General features: G+C 43.7%; 1 protein-coding gene across 2 annotated transcripts in view; it reads right to left on the bottom strand.

The window, feature by feature from the left end:
* LOC130357822 (uncharacterized) overlaps nucleotides 1-24,043 on the bottom strand; it is a 174,781-nt gene that overhangs the window by 26,927 nt on the left and 123,811 nt on the right. Inside the window, exon 5 of one of the 2 annotated variants that reach the window (XM_056560553.1) lies at nucleotides 20,092-21,778. The exons of the other annotated variant lie outside the window; for it this stretch is intronic. Coding sequence (XP_056416528.1) covers nucleotides 20,385-21,686 — 1,302 coding nt within the window. The 5' untranslated portion in view covers nucleotides 21,687-21,778 and the 3' untranslated portion in view covers nucleotides 20,092-20,384. Of the gene's footprint in view, nucleotides 1-20,091; nucleotides 21,779-24,043 lie in introns of those variants that run through there. 2 annotated transcript variants of the gene reach the window in all.

Here is a 24,043-nt window from a genome sequence, read left to right as displayed (position 1 = left end):
ATGCTGGTGAAGGTGAGGGGTGGTGTGATGATGGACGGGCGCACAGTGCAGGAGAAAGAGGGGGGTTGCTGACGGACGGGCGCACCGCACACACAGCGCGGGGGGGGGGGATGTGCTGACGGATGGGAGGCCGGTCGGGCACAGATGGGGGGGGGTGTCTGTGTAGCTGGGGGGGTGGGGCTACGGAGCGTCTTGGTGTCACCCCATTAGGTTGGTGTCACCCGGTCGCACCCCCCGCACCCGGGTCGCAATGCCACTGGATACAGTTTAGAGACCACTGTATAGTGGTCTCAAACTGCCGCCCTCCGGCTGTTGCAAAACTACATATTCCAGCATGCTGTCTGGGCATGCTGGGAGCTGTAGTTTTGCAACATCTGGAGGGCTACAGTCTCAGACTGTAGCCCTCCAGATGTTGCTAGGCAACTTACCAGCTTCTATAGGATCCAGGGAGCCGTCCTCTTCTTCCGCACGACATCGCTGCCTGCCGATCTCCGTCGCCCGCAGCCTCCAGATGGGTAAGTGGATCTTTGGTGCCCGGTCCCCTTCGGTTCCCCGTTTTGCCCCACCTATTGTGGGTCGGCAGGACCGGGAAAACAAAAGTTAACCCTTCCCCCCGCCCCCGATCTGCTATTGGTCGTCACTTCTGACGACCAATAGCAGGGATAGGAGGGGTGGCACCCCTGCCACCTCACTCCTATCCCTTCAGGGGGAACGTAGGTGTCTTAGACAACCGTGATCCCCCTTATATTCCAGGTCACCAGGTCACCATAGACCCGTATGACCCTGAATCGAACCCGGAATTCACTTGCGATTTGCACCGATCGCCGACATGTGGGGGTCTAATGACCCCCCTGGGCATTTGCACGGGGTGCCTGCTGATCGATATCAGCAGTCACCCCGGTCCGATCCCCGCCAGGCACGTGGCGGGGACCGAAATTCCCATGGGCGTATGGATACACCCTTCGTCCTTAAGTACCAGGATGCAAGGGCATATGCATACGCCGTTCGTCCCCAACAGGTTAAGCAAAAAGCCTGACCCTCACAAATAGGGGTGGGTAAGGGTTAAATTACGCTATCCTATGTTTCTATGTACATGTGTACCAAGTTTCATGTTAATATCTTTAGCCTTTGGAAGTGATGCTGGATCATACATACATACACACATACACACATTGAGTTTTATATATATACTAGCTGAGTACTCGGCGTTGCCCGGTTTTTCCTTCCTCATCCTTGTTGAGGAGGAAAATCAACAGAGGAGGAAGCTCATATCCCATCTCGTCCTCATATCCCGACCTGCTATCCCGACCTCCTATCCCGTCCTCCTCTCCCGACCTCCTATCCCCTCCTCCTATCTCCACCTCCTATCCCGAACTCCTATCCCGACCTCCTATCCCGACCTCCTATCCCGTCCTCCTATCTCGACCTCCTATCCCGTCCTCCTATCCCGACCTCCTATCCCGACCTCCTATCCCGTCCTCCTATCCCATCCTCCTATCTCCACCTCCTATCCTGACCTACTAACTTGACCTCCTAACTCGACCTCCTATCCCAACCTCCTATCCCATCCTCCTATCTCGACCTCCTATCCCGACCTCCTATCCTGTCCTCCTACCAGACCTCCAATCTCGACTTCCTCTCCCGTTCTCATATCCCGACCTCCTATCCCATCCTCCTATCCCGTCCTCCTATCCCGTCCTCCTATCTCCACCTCATGTCTCCACCTCCTATCCCGTCCTCCTCTCTCGACCTCCTATCCCGACTTCCTATCCCGTCCTCCTATCGCGACCTCCGATCCCGACCTCCTATCCAGACCTCCTATCCCATCCTCCTATCCAGTCCTCATATCCCGACCCGTAATATGTGCATCAGGTATTGAAATCTCCAGCCTTACAATATCTCGACCTCATATCCCGTCCCTATATCCTGTCCTCATATCCCATCCCCATATCTCGTTCCCACATCCCGACCTCAAATCCCATCCTCATATCCTGTCCCCATATCCAACCTCATATCCAGACCTCATATCCCTTCCCCATATCCCTAATCATATCCCTATCTCACATCCCGACCTCCTATCTCGACCTCATATCCCCACCTCATATCCCCAATTCATATCTCATCCTCATATCCCATCTTCAGGTTAGGCGGAGTTGTGATGAAGATATTGTAAGCTGAAAATAAAAGGGGTGTGGCTAAAAGGGTGAGCGTGTATTTGCAAGATGGGGCATGGAATGGGTGCAGCTTGCCAGCCGGACTGACACATTTATCAGGAGATGCAGAGCGGAGCTTATAGTGTAAGGGACCAGAAGTCCTATATTCTTGCATGGGACTTGAAACAAAAACCCCATTCTTCACATATGGGGGTAGGGTGGGGGTTAATTTAACTATTATATATTTTTATTTGCCATATTAGCAACATGTGACCAAGTATTATCGAAATTTCTCCAGCCGTGCGGAAGTTATGCTGGAACATACATTTATCATAGATTTGCTTTGGACTTTAAGCAATAACCCGACCCTCGTAAATGAGAGTAGGTTAGGGTTATGTTAACTATCCTATTTTTTTAGTGGACATATAAGTAACAAGTGACCAAGTATTGTCAAAATATCTCCAGCTGTTTGGAAGTTATGCAGTAACAAATAGTTCTCATAGACTTGTGTGGGACTTTAAACAAAAAAACCAACCATCGCAAATGGGGGTGGGTAAGGGTTAAATGACCAATCCTATGTTTGTTGTTGACATATAAGTAACATGTGTGTCAAGTTTCATGTTAATATCTTCAGCCGTTTGGAAGTGATGCTGGAACATGCACACATACATACATACATACACACGTTGAGTTATATATATATATATATATATATATATATATATATATATATATATATATATATATTTACTAGCTGAGTACCCGGCGTTGCCTGGTTTTTCCTTCCTAATCCTAACCCTTGAAAATCAACAAAGGAGGAAGCTTTTGACTTCATATCCCGTCCTCATATATTGTTGTCATATCCCAACCCCATATCCCGTCCTCATATCTGAACCTCATATCTGAACCTCATATCCCGTCCTCATATCCCGACCTCATATCCCATCCTCATATCTCTACCTCATAACCTGACCTCCTATCCTGTCCTCATATCCCAACCTATCTCAACCTCATATCCCGTCCTTATATCCCGACCTCCTATCTCGACCTCATATCCTGTCCTCATATCCCGTCCTCAAATCCCGACCTCATATCTCGACCTCCTATCATGACCTTCTGTCCCGTTCTCATATTCCGACCTCCTTTCTTGTCCTCCTATCTTGTCCTCATATCCCAACCTCATATCCCGACCTCATATCCCGACCTCATATCTCGACCTCCTATCCCGACCTCCTATCCCGACCTCCTATCCCGACCTCCTATCCCGACCTAATATTCTGTCCTCATATTCTGTCCTCATATCTCAACCTCAAATCTCATGCTCATATCCTGTCCTCATATCCCGTCCCCATATTCCAACCTCATATTTCAATCTCATATCCCAACCTCCTATCCCGACCTCCTATCTAGTCCTCATATCACGTCCTCATATCTCGACCTCATATCCCGACCTCCTACCCCGACCCCCTATCCCGTCTTCATATCCCAACCTCCTATCTCGACCTCATTAATGCTTATGAAGAAATATAAAATCCCATCCCTTCCCCAATATCGCGCCACACCCCTACCCCTTAATTCCCTGGTTGAACTTGATGGACATATGTCTTTTTTCGACCGTACTAACTATGTAACTATGACCTCATATCCTGTCTCATATGCCGTCCTCATATCCTGACCTCCTATCCCGTCCTCCTATCTCGACCTCATATCCCGTCCTCATATCCTGTCCTCATATCCTGTCCTCATATCCCAACCTCATATCCTGACCTCCTATCCCGTCCTCATAGCCCGACCCCATATCCTGTCTCCATATCCTGTCCCCATATCCTGACCCCATATCCCGTCCTCATATCTCAACCTCATATCCCATCCTCCTATGCCGCCCTCCTATCTTGATCTCATATCCCGTCCTCATATCCCGTCCTCACATTCCGACCTCGTATCCTGTCCTCATATCCTGACCTCATATCCTGACCTCATATCTCGTCCTCATATCCCGACCTCGTATCCCATCCTCATATGCTGTCCTCATATCCCGTCCTTATGTCCCATCCTCATATCCTGTCCTCAGGTGGGGCTGGGTTGTGATGAAGATATTGTAAGCTGAAAATAGAAGGGGAGGTGGCTTTGTGGGACTGGGCGTGATTTGCAAGCCAGACTGCTACACAAAAAGGGTAGATAATAAAAGGGGTGGGGCCTAAACAGAGTGTCTCTGTGAGATGGGTGTGGCTTGCAAGCCAGACTGACACATTCACCAGGAGATGCAGAGCGGAGCTTGTGGAGTAAGGTACTGGAAGTTCCATATACTTGCATGGGACTTGAAACAAAAACCCATCTTTTATATAAGGGTGTAGGTAAGGGTTAATTTAACTATTATATATATTTTTATTTGACATATAAGTAATATGTGTACCAGGTATTGAAATATCTCCAGCCGTACGGAAGTTATGTGGAAACATACATTTCCCATTGATTTGCATGGGACTTTAAACAAAAATCCTGACCCTCACAAATGGGGGTAGTTAAGGGTTAAATTAACTATCCTATATTTTAAGTGGACATATAAGTAACATGTGACATAGTATTATCGAAATATCTCCAGCCGTTTTTAAGTTACGCAGTAACATATATTTCCCATAGACTTGCATGGGACTTTAAACAAAAACCCCGACCCTGGCAAATGGGGTGAGTAAGGGTTAAATCACCTATCTCATGTTTGTTGTTGACATATAAGTAACATGTGTGCCAAGTTTCATGTTAATATCTTTAGCCGTTTTGACATGATGCTGGAACATACACACATACACACACATTAGCCCTCGTTTACTAATGTCAACCCGACTTTTTTTGTGGGGTTGTGCGACCAAATTTGTGTCGCATAGCCCATGCGACACAAATTTGTTCGCACAACACGACAAAATATATCATCACGCCAAGTGTTTTTGAAATCCGTCAAAATGGGTGTGGTTATCACAAAAAGGGGCGTGTTCCCGACAAAAAAGAAAAAACACTCGGAGTCTGATGAAAAACTCACAGGAAAACATGTGAATTTTTCTTCACCAAAACCGACAGCTCTGAGCTGTCGGGAAATGACTCAAAACTGACTAAATCCTACCCCCATCATGGAACAGGGTCTTTTCCATGTTGGGGGTAGTAGTACAGGGGCAAAGGGGTTGATCGCATTAGGTCTCACTTCTGAGACCCGATCCGATCAAAAGTTATTAAGCAGGGGAGCGGGCGACATGGTCCGCTCCCCAGCGATGTACGATGTATTTTACTTTCATTTTCAAATTCCCCCCCAGCATTCCTGAATGGCCGATACTAAAGAGCCATTCAGGGATCACTGCGGGGTTCTTAAATAGAAGAGCTGCGGTGGGGAAAGATATAAAGAATCGCTGGGGGGTTTTGTATATGTCCCCACAGCTTCTATATATCTTGTCCCCAGCAGCGCATGTTATATATGTCCCCCGCACAGCGCATGATATATTTGCCCCCCGCACAGCGCATGTTATATATGTCCCCCGCACAGCGCATCTTATATATATGCCCCCCGCACAGCGCATGTTATATATGTCCCCCGCACAGCGCTTGTTATATATGTCCCCCGCACAGCGCATGTAAGCCCCCAGTAGCGCTATCAAGAAGCTAAGTGGGGACCAGATATATAGCGTTATCTGGTCCCCATTTCGCTTCTATACACAGTCCTCCTGAGTACAAACACCACAGCTGCCCCATCGCCTCCCCCATCCCCGGTGTTATAATTACCTGTTGCCGGGGCCCGGGGTCCGGAATCTTTCTGCCTACGGCACTGCGGCTGTCGCTGCGCAATGACGAGTGACGTCCCCAACCCAACGTCAACATCAGTGTGCACAGTGACAGCGCACAGCCACAGCACCGGAGCCAGAAGGATCGTGGAACCCGGGCCCCAGCAACAGGTAATTATAACACCGGGGATGGGGAGGCGATGGGGCAGCTGTGGTGTTTGTACTCAGGAGGACTGTGTATAGAAGCGAAGTGGGGACCAGATAACACTATATATCTGGTCCCCACTTTGCTTCTTGATAGCGCTACCGGGAGCTTATGATTGCGCTGTGCGGGGGGCATACATAACATGCACTGTGCGGGGGGGCATATATAAAATGCGCTGCTGGGGGCATATGATAGCGCTGTGCGGGGGACATATATAACATGCGCTGCGGTGGGTATATGATAGCGCTGTGCGGGGGACATATATACAATTTACCGTGCGACACAAATTCCAACCCGTGGGACACAGATTTTTTTTTCCCATGCGACACATTAGTAAATCAGGGATAAAAATACACGGAGTAAATGAAGAAACACTCAGAGGTAAACCCAACACTCTTAGTAAATGAGGGCCATTGAGTTTTATATGCTCCAAGCTGTAAATGACCACTGCACTGGTGCTTCCACCAATCTTCTTCTGCCAGAGGAGGATTCTGTAGACCATAGGCCCTGGCTTTTACACAAACAGTCTATTTGCAGAAAGAAGCAGCACATCTCATAAACAAATGCTAGGGTGCCAGCAGGTGGAGAACACAGGTCATAGCCTCAGCAGGATAATACAGGAAAAATCACTTGCAGCACTTCGTTAAAAGGAGTAGTCCAGTACGGACTATTCTTATTCTAACCTGCCTGGGCTGCAAAAAAAGTAAAAATAAACTATCACTTATCTTCCTACGTTCCCCCGGAGCTCCGCTACAGCTGATCGGTCGGCTGGGCTGTCTACTTCCTACTTCCCTTAGCCTGGAACATCACATGGCGCTTCAGCCGATCACTGGCATTTAGGCTAGGTTTAGCATTAGCTCTATAAAAAAAATTTAGGTAAGGTTTAGCATTAGCTCTATAAAATGATCACTGATTCCTGCAATGTCAAACTTGATCCTTGAACTACCTGTAAACTTAGGGATCCAAGGCTTATTATATTCTTATATTTGAATTGGGAGGAATAAGGGCTGACAATAGTTTAAAGGGGTACTCCGGTGGAAAAAAAATTTTTCAAATCATCTGGTACCAGAAAGTATAATAACAGATTTGTAAATTACTCATTTAAAAAAAATCTTAATCCTTCCATTACTTATCAGCTACTGTATACTACAGGGAAAGTTGTTTTAAGATATTTATATGGAAGTGATTTACAAATATGTTTGACTTTCTGGCACTAGTTGATTTGGAAACATTCGTTTTCCACCAGAGTACTCCTTTAATAGTTTTTCTGGTGAGCCTTCTTAGGGGTAACTCCTCTTCACTGTAGCATCATCCTTGTCATTCTTGTGTCAGAAGCAAGAAATGCATGTGCCATTGAAAAGTTGTATTTATATATATTTTTTTAAACATTAAAAGTTGAAAAATTCTAGATATATGTAAATATTAAAATGCACTAAAAATGATGTGTGTACAGTAAGCAATGAAGCAAACAGTACTATATGCCTCGGCCCAGTAACTCCACAGCAGTGACTGGAGATGCATGTATGCATTGCTGCTTATGTACACTTTGTCTAGATTGCATTCCCCTGGTGTCTTGTGGCTCACGTACACTCGTTGAGTGCAGATAGCTTACCTTCAGCCCATTATACAAATTTGCTGGCCCGGTTGCAGAGTAGTAACAGGTCATGCACATATGCATTGCATTTCACGTACACTTTGTCCTGGTAGCACCCACTTGGTGCTAAATGTCGATGGCTTCAGTGCGCTTATATGCTCCTAGTGGTGCCAGTTACACCTGTGGTGCTTAACCTAATTCCCCTTTTTTTTAATATATATATATATATATATATATATATATATATATAGTTCTATGTCACAGAGAGAGAAAAAGGGAGGGCTGGTTATGGATCGACCATATGGGGTACACAGATCAAAACTGTAGGGTAACACAAGGAAGTGGAGTGAGAGTAAGGAAGGGTATAGAGGAGGTCAAAGGAATGATCTAGTATGATCTGTAACAATGTATGTGACATGAATTGTCACCAAGATAACTGTACATCTGTTCAACTAAAGAGAGATGTCTATTACAGCAGCTATGACACGTGTTGTTTTTATGTAAGTTATCTTCCCACTACTACGTAACACTACGTTTCTGAGCGGGAGGGGGTTAAAGCAGGAGAAGAAATGAATATAGTGAACTTGAGATCTTGAAAAGACCTTCCAGTTGCCAGGAAACAGAGTGGCTGCTAAGCATTACTCTGCAGGTATTGATGTCTGCATAGCTGTGTTCTTTTTCTCAATAAATGCCTTAACAGCAAGCATTAATTTTTCAAATAATACCTCAGACATCCTTACATAGTTTAAAAAATGGTTTTCTTTTATCTCAAATATAAGTCCCATGAAAGACAAGTTTTCTCTTTGCTGGAGAGACTTCTTAGACCAATATTCCCTCCTTCATTTATTAGGCCATTTATCTTCCACAAATGATGGATCAAGATTTCTATTACAAAAAGACATTCACACTGCAAATAAACTGAAGTAAACTTTACTGAACACAAGTACACAATAAATGAAAATGGAGACTCAGGGTGGTCTAGTAGGTGGTCCAGTTAAAGGGTGTTTCTGCTCACTGTTTTCTTGTTTCCACCTATAAATTCTACCTTGACAAATCAGAAGCTCTTTTACTAAAAGGTCACTTCAAGCAATTATGGCTTCGGCCTTCCCTTTTAAACAATGTTCTAGAATGCTGACATACCTAAGTGTCGATATACATTTAAATCATCTCCCTGATATAGATATAACATAATTGTCACATCTGTTAGGGAGCACTGCAGACCTGAACTCACTGAAACCACTTTCTCTACTTGCTTAGATGATCTGCTCTAAACAGCAGCCTCCAACTAGGTGATGGTCCCAGCGTCCAACTAGGTGATGGTCCCACTCCCTCCACTTAGCTTAGTGCATGGGGCATCAAGAGAGCTCATACAGGACAGATCAGCAACACATGGGCAGAATAAGTATCAAATCAGCAGATTAGGGGTTACCAGGACAAACCAAAAAGTTCAAACCAAGAGAACAATGCATTACACAAAATAGAACCAGAATCACAGTCTGTGCAAAGGATTAAACCAGGAGGTCAGTGTAGTACAAAATCAGTCATCAAGAATAAAGTCAGAGAACAGTCAGATCAGGTCACATCAGGATGAACCACAATCACAAGCATCTCAGTTATGGAGATGCCTGTTTAAATGTCTCACCACTGGAAGGTGTGCCACAGCTGATTGGCCTGGTGCTCCCACTCCCTAATAGGCTGTGCCATGTCATACAGGGACAAAAGTCTTTCACAGCTGGTTATCAAGACTATAAGAGATGCTGCCAACGGCACCTGGTGTGAAAAGGGCTGGGTAGGAACCTTGCATGGTAAGATTATTACAATAATGGAACATATACAATATTTAGAATAGTCTCTTCAAATATGGAGACATTTCCCAACCTCCTTTATAGAACAAGAACATTTTATAAAGGTTGTAAAATTTCCCAAGCTTAGGTATGTATTTCTTCGAGTCTCTTACTATATATCTGGAACCAAGAGAAGAGAAACTTCTCAATGCTCTTTACAGATCCTTCATTTAAGAAGGACAAGTAACCTCCACCACATACAACAGGCAAGGCAGAACAATGGTCTTAATTTCCAGAAAATTCGTCTCCAAATCCTAGCTGCCCTGGCCTGCACAATTACACATTAGGCACAAATGTTGTCCTTCTTTTTAGATTGCTCACTCGATATGTCATACATATTGCAAATTTATAACATCTAACCTATTCAATGCTCACTGCAGATACAATGACTAAACCACTCCCAGCCTTGAGGGTTTGCCAAAGAATCTAAACAGTGAAACAACTAACTCCTGGCTTCTAGATTACTCTGTCATTAACGTACAACCCCACATTCCACCATTGGTCTTTTATCAATGGCAAGCTAAAGGTTTCACCTCTGTAGCTCAACTGATACACCTCCAATAAAAACATGTTATATCTTTTAGAACTGCAACTCAAACCTATTTTCCCTGACCCATTTTCCATTATTTTCAACCCCAAATTTATGGAAACTTGTTGAAAGTGACAAAACAGAAGTTTCACCTTCTTACCTTTTCAACCCCGTGTGTGATCTATATAATATTTTGGATTTCCCAACAAGGGCTAGATAGAACATGATTGTTCTTACATAAACAGTAAATGCATGCCTTCCATTGATCAGCAGTTTTCTTACAATTTGCTTAAATGCAACCTATTTATCAAATAGTTGCACGACCTTGATAAATAAATCTTATGTAAGCAAAACCCGGGAAACCCGCTTACAAAAGCATTTTTTAAAGCAGAAAAGTATTCCCTTATGTTAATAGCCGAATTTCTTTATCTACCCTTTATTACTAGTAGTGTTGCTAGAGAGTGACGGGGAGGGGGGCGTACCGCATTGGGTGACACCCTGACTGGTCTGCCTGGCTCTAAATAGCTGCACTTCAACTATCTCGCAACAACTCATCCACCCTCCTCAGAAATTAAAAAATATTTAAAACATGCTATGCCGTACCATGAATATCTGTACTCTGGAGGCTTTTTTGCCCTCATTTTGTGACGTTGGTGGGCGGAGTCTTGTGTCGCTGTACTGAGGCCGGAGTCTACATCAGTAAGGAAGACAGGACAGCACCAACAGGCACATAAACAATCGGTACATTACCCACCCCAAAATGTACATGAAGTTGTATTACTATGGATGTTTCTTTTTTTCAAGGAAACATTTTAGTGCCACATATGGGTTATTTACGTAGTCAGTAAAAATTCTTACATAATAATTTTGTGCCTTATTCTATTTTAATTGATCACTAGGGTGACCACAAGTATCCATTTTTCCCATTCACTTTAATTGTAAAACATAACTTTTATTGCCAAACTAATTTAAAAGATATCTAACACACAGTTTTCTTTATGTTTTTGTACCTAGAGAATAGCAGCTTTGCCGCATATGTGCTATTAGTAGTGAAGTGTAGTGTTGCTCGCGAATATTCGCAATTCGAATATTATTCGCGAATATCGCATATTCGCGAATTCGCGAATTTCGCGAATATAGCGCTATATATTCGTAATTACGAATATTCGTTTTTTTTTTTTTTTTTTTTTTCTTCACAGTACACATCACAGTGATCACCCCTCTCTGCTTCCAGCTTGTGTGGTGTAAAGAAGGCTGTAATACTACTGTGTGAGACTGCCATGCAAATATTCGCATATGCGAAAATTAGCATATGCTAATTTTCGCATATACGAATTTTCGCAAATGTAAATTTTGTATATGCCAATTTTCACATGATAATTTTCGCATACGCGAATGTTCGCATATGCGAAAATAAAACGGAAATATAACGAATATGCGAATATTCGCGAATATATGACGAATATTCGTCCATATATTCGCGAATATTCGCGAATTCGAATATGGCCTATGCCGCTCAACACTAGTGAAGTGGTATAGCTGCAGTCTATAACTAACTTCTATCCAGAGAACTGTGGCAGAACTTTAAAATATCAGACGCATAACCCGTCCGACGTTTTGCCACAGGCAGTGGCTTTGTCAAGGACTCAGGGCCAATGGCGTGCAAACGAGCTCGACAGGTTTCTTATAACCTCCTATCAGTGAGGTCACAATCCGTCTGTGAGGTCACAACCCCCATTAAGTCCCCATGGATTTGTCTAGAAAAGATTGGCAAGGCTGTTAGCCAATGGTTTCCATATTGCCAACCAATTACTTTGTACCAGGATGCTTTGCTCCATTGCATTTTGATGCAGTTCATCTTTCCTATTGTGACAGGGAACGTGCCAACTGTGCTCTAATTGGTTCCTGTGTCCCTGACGTAGATGCGTGATCATTCATGCGCATGTCTGTGCGTTCTGACATGCGAAAGCTATTAGCTGTCAGCGCAGTGTGTAGAATACCCATGCATGTCTGCGCATTAGAAACTGCGCAAGCTGACAGATTATGGTTGAACTATGGATACAAGTGCGCCTGTCTGCGCAGTACTTCCATGCGCCGGCTGTTAGTTTTCTACAGTGCATCTTTGTGTTAACATTATCTATATTTATCTTCTTGTTTGTTCTTCTTATACAATAAAGAGCAATTTGTATAATTAGATTTTCCTGATTGGCTTGTTTTTACTAGAAGAGCTATATATAGATATAGATAGGTTCATATGGCTGATTAAGGTATTCTATATTAGAATTATTACTACTAGATGATATTTTACATTGAGACATACTGTCTCACAATGTCTCTGTATATGCATATTGCCTGATTATAGTATTCCATATTGGATTTTACCTAAAAAAAAAATTGGTATGTTAAACTTACTGTAACGCCTATATAATTAATTTATCACCTCTAGACATATCTCAACAACATAATTTCAGCTTAAAATGTAAGTATTCACATTGGATGGCACAATTTACTCCATATTGGATTCATCATTATGATTTTTTTCTCCTAATGTTTTACTATGTGAACTGTCTATCATCATGCAATTTGTATATCATTCTGGGACTAATGGATTGGTATTCTTATTATTTTATATTTTGGATTAATATTTATCGTTGAGACTTACAATTGCTCATTCTTGGTTAATTTATGATGCTGGCATTTTTTGACGGATATGACTAAAATTAGGCTCAAGGCAATTCTTATGGTACTTAAATAGATTCTGGCGAGAGTATTCATAAAAGCCTGAAAATGTAAACCCTTCATTGAGTCCTTGAGTACTCAATGACTTGAGACGATAAATCCAACGTGATTCTTATGTAAAAGTAAGGTATTTAGGTTGCCCTGTCGGGGTCCAGGTTTTACTTGGGTGATACCCCAAAATTGGATGGCCAAGGGATTATCTGCATATATCGCTCTCATGACGTGAAAGGGGAGTATCTGTCCTTGTGTTTATTGTACTGATATGCTTGGAGATTCTTCTCCGCAACTGTTGTATCGTCTTACCAATATATAATTTTGGACAATTACCATGTGCCGCATATATCATTCCTACAAATTGACAATTTATGAATTGTCGTTTCTCATATGTGCAACGATCTACTGGATTAATTAATTACTTGGTCCGAGGTAAGTATAAACAAAAGGTGCATCTTCCACATAGGTGGGATCCTGTCACTGGAGATCTCAACCATGCGGGGGAGGCCTCCTCTTGGTAAAAACTGTGAACCAGATGTTCTTGGAGATTTTTCCCCCTACGATAAGTGATTGAGGGATATGCAGTAATGACCTCTGGCAAATCAGCAGAGGCCAGTATCGTTGAAGAATTGATATTATTTTTTAATTATGTTGCTCAAATGTGCCTATACATCTTATAATTTGTTTTCCTGCCTGAATTGGTTTGTCAGAAAGTAACTCTTCACGTGGTATTGCTCTTGCCCATGCATAGGCACGATGTAATACTTTTTTGGGGTATCCTCTGGCTGTGGAACGTCTCTATAATTGATCACACTCTCTCTGAAAATCAATTTTGTTACTGCAATTTCTTTTTGCTCTCAAATATTGACTGACTGGGATTCCCCGCTTTAGGGGGGTTGGATGATGGCTTTGCTAATTAAAATAATTGGTTGGTTTGCAGTATATATCAGTGGAGACATGACCTTGGTGACTGATGGATATCGTGAGATCAAGTGTAGATGAGATTTGTGAATTTCTGAAGTAAAGTGCATTCCAATTGTGTTTGTGTTAAGTGTCCGAACAAAGGTGTTAAAGTGCTCTTTGGTGCTATCCCAAAAAATCAAAACATCATCTATATAACGACCCCAAAAAAGAATGTGCAACATGAACTCAATAAGTGATTCAGAGAATACAATCGTATCTTCCCACCACTCAAGAAAGAGGTTAGCATAATTTGGTGCACAGGGTGTGTCCATAGCAGTGCCTTTCAATTGAAAATAAAAGCGGTGATCAAATAAGAAAAAATTGTAAGTAAAAATTCTAGTAGTGTGAGAAGAAAGTGATTGTGATGTGTGTACTGACTGCCCTTAGTTCTTCTTCCATAATCAGATTTTCGCTGACGGCATCTCTCAATAATTTATACAACTGGTTGAGGAACTCTGTTTGAGGATTTGATTCAAGTTTTTTGTACGTGAAGATATCTTTTAAAAGTCTCAAGGCCATGTCTTTGTATTCATGTTTGTCCATCAGCACATTATTGCTGCCTTTATTAGATGGCTTACACACAATTTCTTTGTTGTTTTGAATATCTTTAAGAGCTTTCCATTCCTCTTTTGTAGAGTTAGTAGGATATGATGATGAACGTGTTTTTAATTTAGATCAATGGTTACCATTTTGATAAATGTGTCTATCATTGAATATTGAGTGAAAATAGACTTAGGCCTGAGACTTGAAAAAGGAGGATTTAGGTTTTGTACTCCAGTCAGACTCTCCTGGTATAGTTCTTGTAGATCTGATAACGTTTGTTGGTCCCTTCTGGCTTGGACCCTGACGGGGCAATCTAAATACCTTACTTTTAAGTGAAGAATCACGTTGGATTCATCATCTCAAGTCATTGAGTCCTCAAGAAGGGTTTACATTTCAGCCTTTTTATGAATACTCTTGCCAGAATCTATTTAAATACGAGAAGAATTGCCTTGAGCCTAATTTTAGTCATGTCCGTCAAAAAATGCCAGCATCATACGTTAACCAAGAATGAGAATGAGGTGAGCAGTGTGTATTTTCAACCTTAAAATTAATAGTTATTAGTTATATAATTATTTTTTCTATAATTAACATTAATATTAATGTAGCAACTTTATTTCATGATGCAGAACAAGATGAGTTGTTAAAGTGGGTGTTAATGTCCTTTTCTGCAGACGTATGCATTTTCTGTAAGCCACTTTGGACCTGGAATACATATGCGACTTTTAAATGGAGATGCAACTTTTTTTTCTTCATAAAAAGTGACTATCGCATTTGATAAACACATGACCACTGCAAAGTAAAAAAAAATTACTACATGAGCAGATTTCAGAAATGTGCTTTGGAATTAGCAAAAATCAAACAGTCGTATAGAAAAGTCGCTTGTGCGCACGTACGTGTGACTTTTTTATGCAAAAAAAAATCTACTACAAAGCTTGATAAATCTCCTTCTTTATCTTTACCTGTGAAAGGATTCTAGGTCTACCCTCTGTTTTGAGGACAAGAATATATGAGAATCTTGTATGATTTCTGACACAACTTTTACTAGAATGCAGGATTAGTTTTATGGTAGGTTTTGTATTGTGTATGTACATATGACACAAACATTACCAAACAATTCCCTTTTCCCATCATGCTTAGGTGATATGTTCTACTGTATGTCTTTCTTGTTTATAGAGATATCAGATCTTGACACAGAGTAAAGGGGAAATAGTCCCTACTATTACCTTAGTTGATGTCCTTTTTAATTTTTTTGTCACGATTCAGTAATACTTTTGAGAAATCCAGTACTAGATAACAGATCTTCCAAATGTAATAGGAAAAAGACTAAGGCAAAAATGACATTGCAGGAAACTTTAGGAGTTCTACCTAATTTCCCCATCACAATAACAGACTGTCATCTCTTGGGTACAAGTGACTGTTTTTTTTTTTACATTAGCTATTTTGTTGACATTTGACTGAATAACCTTCATATCCGACAGTTATTTTGTTTTGCACATATTATACGTAACATGTTTATTGTGTCCCTAATTCTAAACAAATCAATGCGTCCTGCATCTTATTTAGCCTTATACTGATAACCATCTTTGATTGTCAGACAACTTTACAGAGTGATTTTATACTCTCATATGTCATTCTGAAAAAGTCTTGTTTATATCACAATCTACAGATCAACTTTGTTCAAGGTTGAAGTGGACAAATAAAATCAATCAGAATAATCTTATTGAAACACATCGGCCTGCCGGGTGCTCCCAGACACAGCAATTTGTCACCCTGATTAGGTACCTATTCTGTGACAGCATTTGTGACTTTTATATGACTTTAAGTATTCTTCATGGATTTAAAAGAAACCCATAAATTGTGCAGAACTTTCACTGATATTCATAAAATGAATCTAATTTCTTATTACAACAGTCTGAAAAAAGGCATAAAATATTTCATTAGCTTCATATGTCACTCTAAAATAAAGTGCCTGCTGCTTCAAGCACCTGAATTTCCTATTTTACATGCACACTGTTCATTACCTATCTCTGTAAAACACAATTTTCTGTCACTGAAAAAACACCTCCAAAATCTGGACTAAGATATTTGCAAGAGTTTATGGCTTTTGTACCTTGGGCTAAAGATAAGGTAGAAAATGTTTGATCACAAATTGAGAAATTATCAATAATATTTTTTTAGGTCCTAGACTACTTGATCCTAAATGTGCATTTCTAATGTAATCTCATCTAATCTAATATAACCATTAGATGAAAAAAAAATTAACTATTGTTAAAATAATTGTTTAAGTGTTTTTTACGAAACTGGTCATTGGTCACGAGTCACGACTCACAGAATCCCCAGCTAGTTTCTATGCAGAAGCTTCTAAAAAGGCTGAGGGAAGAGTTCTCTAGGCCAATGCCTTCTCTTCAGAAGGCTGAAGTGAAAATCTAATTTAGCCTGGCCCAGGCCAGAAAGAATGAACATCTCTCCTAGCTCAGCTGATGTCTGCATTAATCAAGTCTCAATTATTGCAAGAAACCCCTAACCTGAGACAGATCTGGGTCGTGTGCAAAGTGGCAGAGTTTTTAAGGATTTCACCCAAAGGGTTGTCTACAGTCCACCTGGCTGTCTGAGTTCATTGCACTGCTCTGTCCTGCTAACCTCCTGGTTTGGGGGGGAGGAGGCATTTAAATGGGTACTCCACTGCCCCAGCGTTCGGAACATTTTGTTCCGAACACTGGTTGCGGGCTGCGGGGGTCGTGATGTCATGACCCCCACAGCCCGCACCCAGCGTTCGCTACAAAATGTTCCAAATGCTGGGACTATGGAGTACCCCTTTAGGCCCAGCATCTATCTAAAGACATAGCTGTTGGTCTTAACTACTTTGCCCTATTATTGTCCCACACATACTTGTTACTGCTTTTCCCCTGTAACTTCCTATCCCCACAGTACACAGTATCATGTCAGAGCTCTGTGCACTCACAGGCAGCTTGTACTGTGCCTGGAGCCATCACTTAGGATGCACGTAGCCCAGAAGGCAAGCCTGTGAGCTCCTGCCAGCCAGCCACCCTCTCTCCTGCTATAGAGAGCAGTGGTCTGTGACCACCTGTAAACAAATGAAAGAGAGAAATGTTTAGAACAGGGAAATAAGACAAGTTAGAAAATGACATGTATTTGCAAAAGTGTTTAACTTTACATAACCTACAACTTACAATGTAATCTGCCAGATGGGAATACCCCCTTTAAGTACCCTGTTCCAAACACTAAGAAGGATGTAACACCCTGATGGTTGTGGACCCAGTGTGTTACCTTACCAATGCCAAACTTGTGGTCTCGGTAAAGGTAATGGTTGATAAAGCAGGCCAGACAATGCTGATGCCAAACACTGTGGACATGGGCAGAGGTAAGGCTGGTGCAACTGCTCAGCAGTCTGGTGGTAACAGCAAGAGATACAGCATAGTCAGTAGCAGAAATCAGCTCCAGTAAATGGTGTTGTTCAGCAGCAGGAGATTTAGCCAAGTGAGGGTTAAGCAGCCAGAAGATGTAGGGCCAAAGATGTTTTAGTAGCAGCAGGATAAATGACTGGCTGGATACAGGCACAGGTTCATAGTAAACAGTCCAGGTCATGCAAAGGAGAGTCAGCGAAATACCCAAAGGTCAGGCAGAGGAAACATCAGGTAAACAAGCATAGGTCAGATACAAAATAGCAGATAAGGAATACACAAGAATGCTCAGGCATATTGAGTTGGCAGAACAGCTTTAATAGGGAACTCCAGCACTAGACATCTTAACCTGTGGATAGGGCATAAGTGTCTGATCGCAGGGGTCTGGCTGCTGGGAACCCCCACGATCTCCTGCCCGGCCCCCGGTGATCCACATGCATGGAGTGAGCTCAACTCCATGCCGGATTTCTTTCGACCACAGCCAGTGCACGGGCAAGGTCCCTATGGGGCAGACTAAGAACTTCAGCCGTGGAGGAGGAAGCAAGAGGGAGGCCAGAGGAGGAAGGCTGGACCAGCCAGCATGACAATGTAGTAGTGATAACAGTCTGGCAGCAGTGAGTTCAGGGACACACTACACACCAGCGGATGTCAACTGCTGGTGTTTCAAAGGAGAATCTACTAGTAAGAATTGGGGAATCTTCTTATGTACTTCTAGTTAGAGTTAGTGTTATGTGGCTAAACATGTCACGAAAAGCTTCTTTAGCATACACCCTGTATAGAGATAAGCGAAGTTACAGTGATTCGATTCGTCACGAACTTCTCAGCTAGGCAGTTGCTGACTTTAGCCTGCATTACGGTGGGCATTTTAGGACATCGTCAGTCGTCATACGTAACTCCGTCCTCCGTCAGGTGAAACGCCGTCTAGCCTCCTCCCTCGGACGAATCTCCGTCAGGCATCAGACGGAACTCCCTCCTCCCTCCTTTGTCATCCTAAAGTCTCTCATCTGAAAATCCGTCATCCCTCAGACGAAAAACGTTCCTGCCCTGTAGCAGAGCCGAGCTAGTGTCGGCTCTCTGATATACGGGTTCTACTGTACATGCTATTCTATGTTGGCTCTGCTATACAGACACTGTAGCACATGTAGTGTCTGTAGTACACGTGCAAGTTTCACAGTATTGACTCTGCTATACAATACTGAGCAACGTTGGCTCTGCTATGCGGCAGGAAGTTGCGTCTGAGGGAGAATCGTCTTAGGCATGACAGCATTTTGCATGACAGCGTTTCGGGTGAGGGAGGATGGAGTTGTGGCTGAAGGAGGATGGTGATCGGTGTGAGGGAGGAGGTGGGACGCCGTTTCACATGACGGAGGATAGAGTTGCGGCTGACTACTGGCGGCGATTCGTCCGAGGGAGGAGGCGGGATGCCGTTTTACCTGACGAAGGACCGCATTATGTCTGACGACTGATGATGTCCTAAAATGGACAGTGTACTGCATAAATTAGTTCAGCTTTCAGGTGCTGGAAAAGGTGGATACAGTCCTTGGAGACTCTTTCTTTTGCAGGCTAAAGTCAGCAAGGCCGAGCCGAGAAGTTCATGACAAATCGAATAAATGTAACTTCGCTCGCTCATCTCTAGCCCTGTATATAGGGTAATGTGCCACAAAACTGTGAGTAAATTTTCAAGAATTTGCACCACAGTAATCCAACCTGTGTACAGGACTGGTGCAAGGATTTTTACCACCCTAGGTGAAAGCTAATTTTGCCCCCACCCTGACCACGCCCATTGGCTCCACCCTTTGACACACCCTACATTACTGCTGGGGTGACACACTGTAACAAACCTCCTCCTCATGTAATCTCCTTACTACTGGGGTTACACACTGTAACAAACCCCCTCCTCATGTAATCACCTTACTACTGGGGTGACACACTGTAACAAACCCCCTCCTCATGTAATCTCCTTACTACTGGAGTGACACACTGTAACAAACCTCCTCCTCCTGTAATTTCCTTACTACTGGGATGACACACTGTACCAAACACTAGTTTAGGAGACAGAATCACACACACACACACACACACACACACATATATATATATATATATATATATATATATATATATATATATATACATATATATATAGGGGAATATGCAAATCAACTCATTACATCACCTATTCAGGCGATGTTCCCTGGTATCAGCTTAGCTCCAGTTACGGAATATAAAAAGCTAATCGGGATTAATGCATAGCCAGAACTCTCTCTCCAGAAGGAAAGAGTACCCATCCACAGACAGCTGTTTCAGGGTTATTGAAAGAGCTTTATTGTCCGTTCAATCATTACAAGTCATACAATAAATTACAATCACACAAAGCATGACAGTACAATACACAGCAAAGGTTCCCTAAGTTATACATCGCACATCATGCTACTCTAACACTCCGCTCAATCCTGTAATAGAAAAGCACAAGAGATCGAACAACAAAACAATACAATCTGTGATCGGGGTAGGGGCGTGGGCTGTGGGGCGGGGGCGGTATGGGCGACTATGTGGGTGTGGGGAGGGGGCGGATCACAGGGCCAAACTGCTGGGCTGTATCTTCAAGGGGACATGGGAGAAGGAGAGGGGTCTTCACTCCTCTTCTTCCTCATCAACGGCCAGGCTGTCCAAGATGGAATAGTCTCTAAGCAGGCTCTTGATGAACCTGCGGGAGTCCCGGACGGACATGTTCTCCCTGTTGATCACGAGGCGGTTCCTGGCAAGCCACACTGCGTCCTTAAAACAGTTCACAAGGCGCCAGGCCTCCTGGATGGCCTCCATGTCGTGGGTCCCAGGGAACAGACCGTAAAGCACCGAATGGTACGATAGGCAGCTCCTGGGTACAGAGTCTCTTAGTTCATGTTCCAGGGCATCCAACAGACCCTGTGCAAAGGGGCACTGCCAAAACACGTGCAAAGATGTTTCCTCCACATAGGGGCACCGGGGGCAGTACCGGGTTGTGCACAGGTTGCGGGCATGCATGAACGACCTGAGATAGAGTCCTCCCTTGATGGCCATCCACGACAAGTCCTTGTGTCCATTGGTAAGCCGCTTTGAGGCCACATTAGTCCAAACTGTCTCTGCAGTGGCTGCGGGGAGTCCCGGAACCAGCTCAGTCAAGTCCTTAGCTCGGATGAGCTTGTAGATTGTCTTCGGCTTCCATAGGTCGGGTTTCAGTCCTTCCAGCTGGTGCTCCCTCACAAACCGGACAACATCCCCATAGAACCATGGAGCGTTCCCATTGTAAGGGATGGAGCTGTCCCACTTGTCCCAGCCCAGCTGTCTCCAGAGGGGCATGAGAAACAAGTGAGACATGGACCTGCCCGCTGAGCCAGTCTTTTCAACAAGAGTCCGCTGCACGCTGACACATGCAAAGGAGGCCCTCAGCAGAGTGGGGATATCAGGTATTCCCTTCCCACCCTTGCGGGGCTCCTTGTATATCACAGTCCTCTTGAGTCTGCCCATTTTGCCCCAGATGAAGCAAAACACTGTCTGGGTGATGGCCTTGCAAACGGTGGTATGGGCAGGCCAGGCCTGTGCGGTATACTGGAGCACAGGCAAAACTTCACTCCGCAGGACAAGTGCCTTGCCTTCAATCGAGAGCTTTCTGGAGCTCCACAGTCCGATCTTAGAGTTTATCTTTCCTAGTCGGTCTTGCCAAGACTTAAGGGCCGCTCCTTCCTTCCCGAACCAGACTCCAAGAATTTGAATGAAGTCCGGCTTAACAGTAAAGGGGAAGTGAGCTGAAGAAGCCAGGTGCCATTCCCCGAAGAGCATGGCTTCTGACTTCCTGCAGTTGACTTTTGCCCCCAAAGCTCTGCCAAAGTCTTCGCAGGTCTGGACGAGTGCAGTCACTGAACGCTGGTCAGCGCAGAAGACGGTCACGTCGTCCATGTAGAGCGAGCACTTGACCTCGTAGCGATCTGGTCCTGGTGCGGTGATCCCTCTGATCTCTCCATTCTGCCGGATAGTCTCAGCGAAGAGCTCTATAACACAAACAAAAAGAAAAGGTGAAACAGGGCAGCCTTGTCTAACCCCTGAAAGGATGGAAAAGGGGTTAGTCTTCCAGCCGTTCACCAACACCGTGCTGTAAATATCAAAATACATGACATTAACAAAAGAGCAAAGCATCTTCACCAGACCTAGCCTGCGCAAAGCCCTGCCCATGAATGCGTGGGAGACATGGTCAAACGCCTTCTCCTGATCTAGGCTGACCAGGGCGGCGCGGCCGCCTGGATGTAATGGACCGTGTCTCTCACAAGGGCAAGGCTGTCAGCAATCCTGCGACCAGGAATGCCGCAGGTCTGGTCCGGATGGACGATCTGCCCGATGACAGATTTCAGCCTGTTGGCCAGCACCTTGGCGAGGATCTTGTAGTCCACGTTCAGGAGAGAGATGGGACGCCAGTTTTTCAGGTCACATCTCTCCCCCTTCCGCTTATACAAGATCGTGATCATCCCTTCCCTCAACGACGGAGGCATTCTGCCCCCCACCACCATCTCCTCGTACACCTTCAACAGGTCCGGACAGATCAGGTCACCCAGCGCTACGTAGAGCTCGGCACTGTAACAAACCTCCTCCTCATGTAATCTCCTTACTACTGGGGTGACACACTGTAACAAACCCCCTCCTCATGTAATCACCTTACTACTGGGGTTACACACTGTAACAAACCCCCTCCTCATGTAATCTCCTTACTACTGGAGTGAAATATATATATGTGGTAACTGCCTTGGGGGGTGTAGTGTAGTTGGGGTGTTGCTTCGGTATATGAGGGGTTAATTTAACCCCTGTCACTCGTGACGCCAGGGTGAGGGTTAGTATGCTGTTAATATATCTTCGGCCTATCGCCACCCTTCCCAGGAACAATAGGTGCGTGCTTAAATGAATGACTTGAACTTGCATAAACTTTACTGAGGTACTTGCGGTACATCCAATTAACAGCAACAGTCTTAGCAATACAGTCTCTATACAGCACGGCAGTGATTGACAGATGCTGAGGACCATTGACTTATCCAAAAAGTTATTAGAATTAGGACTGGTGCAGAGATCCGTTCGGATTTAGGGGTCTATTTAGGTCCGGTGATCTTGCTGAGTTAATAGGGATTTAGATAACTCACAGTTTTGTAAGGATGGCTGTTGCCGCAAGGCTTGGGTCTGGTTACTGCTGATGACAGCAGCGCAGATCCGTCCTCATCAGCAGCCCATGAGGAAAGAGACCGAAGTAATGGCCGTCGCTCCCTTATATGGGCAGGGGCAGGGCCGTTTTGGATTGGTCCGTGTCAGCTGTCACTCACCGTTACAATGCATGGTGGGTGAACACGTCCAAAGGTCCTAAAGCAAAACCACAGAGTATACCTGATCACGTGACCCGCAGGTCCTGCTACGCTCCGAACAGGTAAATAACTAAACATATACATTTTTATACTTATAACTATATAAATATTGAATAGAACTGCACTATACGTACTGACTAAGCGAGAGGTGACAAGGGAAAAAATAGACAAGAGGGACCCCGATGTCTTAGGGACTCTGACTATGGGGACCTCTATGCAGGTAACGTATAGGATACGGTACCGGGACACCTCATATATGTGTATATAAATGTATTTATAAATATATAATAGTAGACGCAGCTGGCTGATCGGGTCATTGAAAAGCCAGTTGTGGCAAGCAGAGCCGGCCCTGCCTACAGAATAAAAATAATGTGACATTTTTATAGAAAAGTGCACTGTGTAAAAATGGAAGCCCCAAAACTTACAAAATGACAGTTTTTTAAAAAAATTTTGTCCCAACATTTTTTCTTCTCTAATTTTCGCTGTATATTTTGTGGTGAAATTATTTATGTCCTCATAAATTCCAAATGGTGGTACAAAAATCAAGCCCTCATATAGGTCTGTAGGTGCAAAATGAAAAGCGTTATGATTTTTAGAAGGTGAGGTGAAAAAAAGCTCAAAATAAAAAATCCCTTTAGAGGTTAAATATTACAGGGGCATTCTGACTGGTTGCTGTAAGCAACAGTTCCACTGCATCTTCTCAAGGTCTAGAGAGCACTGTTTTCACAACAGTTTACCTCCAGCTGTTGAAAAACTACAACTTCCAGCATGCCCAGCCAGCCTTTGAGTGTCCGGGCATGCTGGCAGCTGGAGGCACAGTTTGGGAAACACTGTTCTGGAGGCTCAGGAGGTCCTAGTACCACAGAGGGGGCAGGTTAAGTAGGTTCACATCAGAAGGGGTGGGGTCTGAGTACA

This window comes from Hyla sarda, chromosome 2 (genome assembly GCF_029499605.1).
Source record: "Hyla sarda isolate aHylSar1 chromosome 2, aHylSar1.hap1, whole genome shotgun sequence".
Lineage (NCBI taxonomy): Eukaryota > Metazoa > Chordata > Amphibia > Anura > Hylidae > Hyla > Hyla sarda.
The sequence above is the reverse complement of the archived record's forward strand: the minus strand, read 5'-3'. Positions and strand labels throughout refer to the sequence as shown.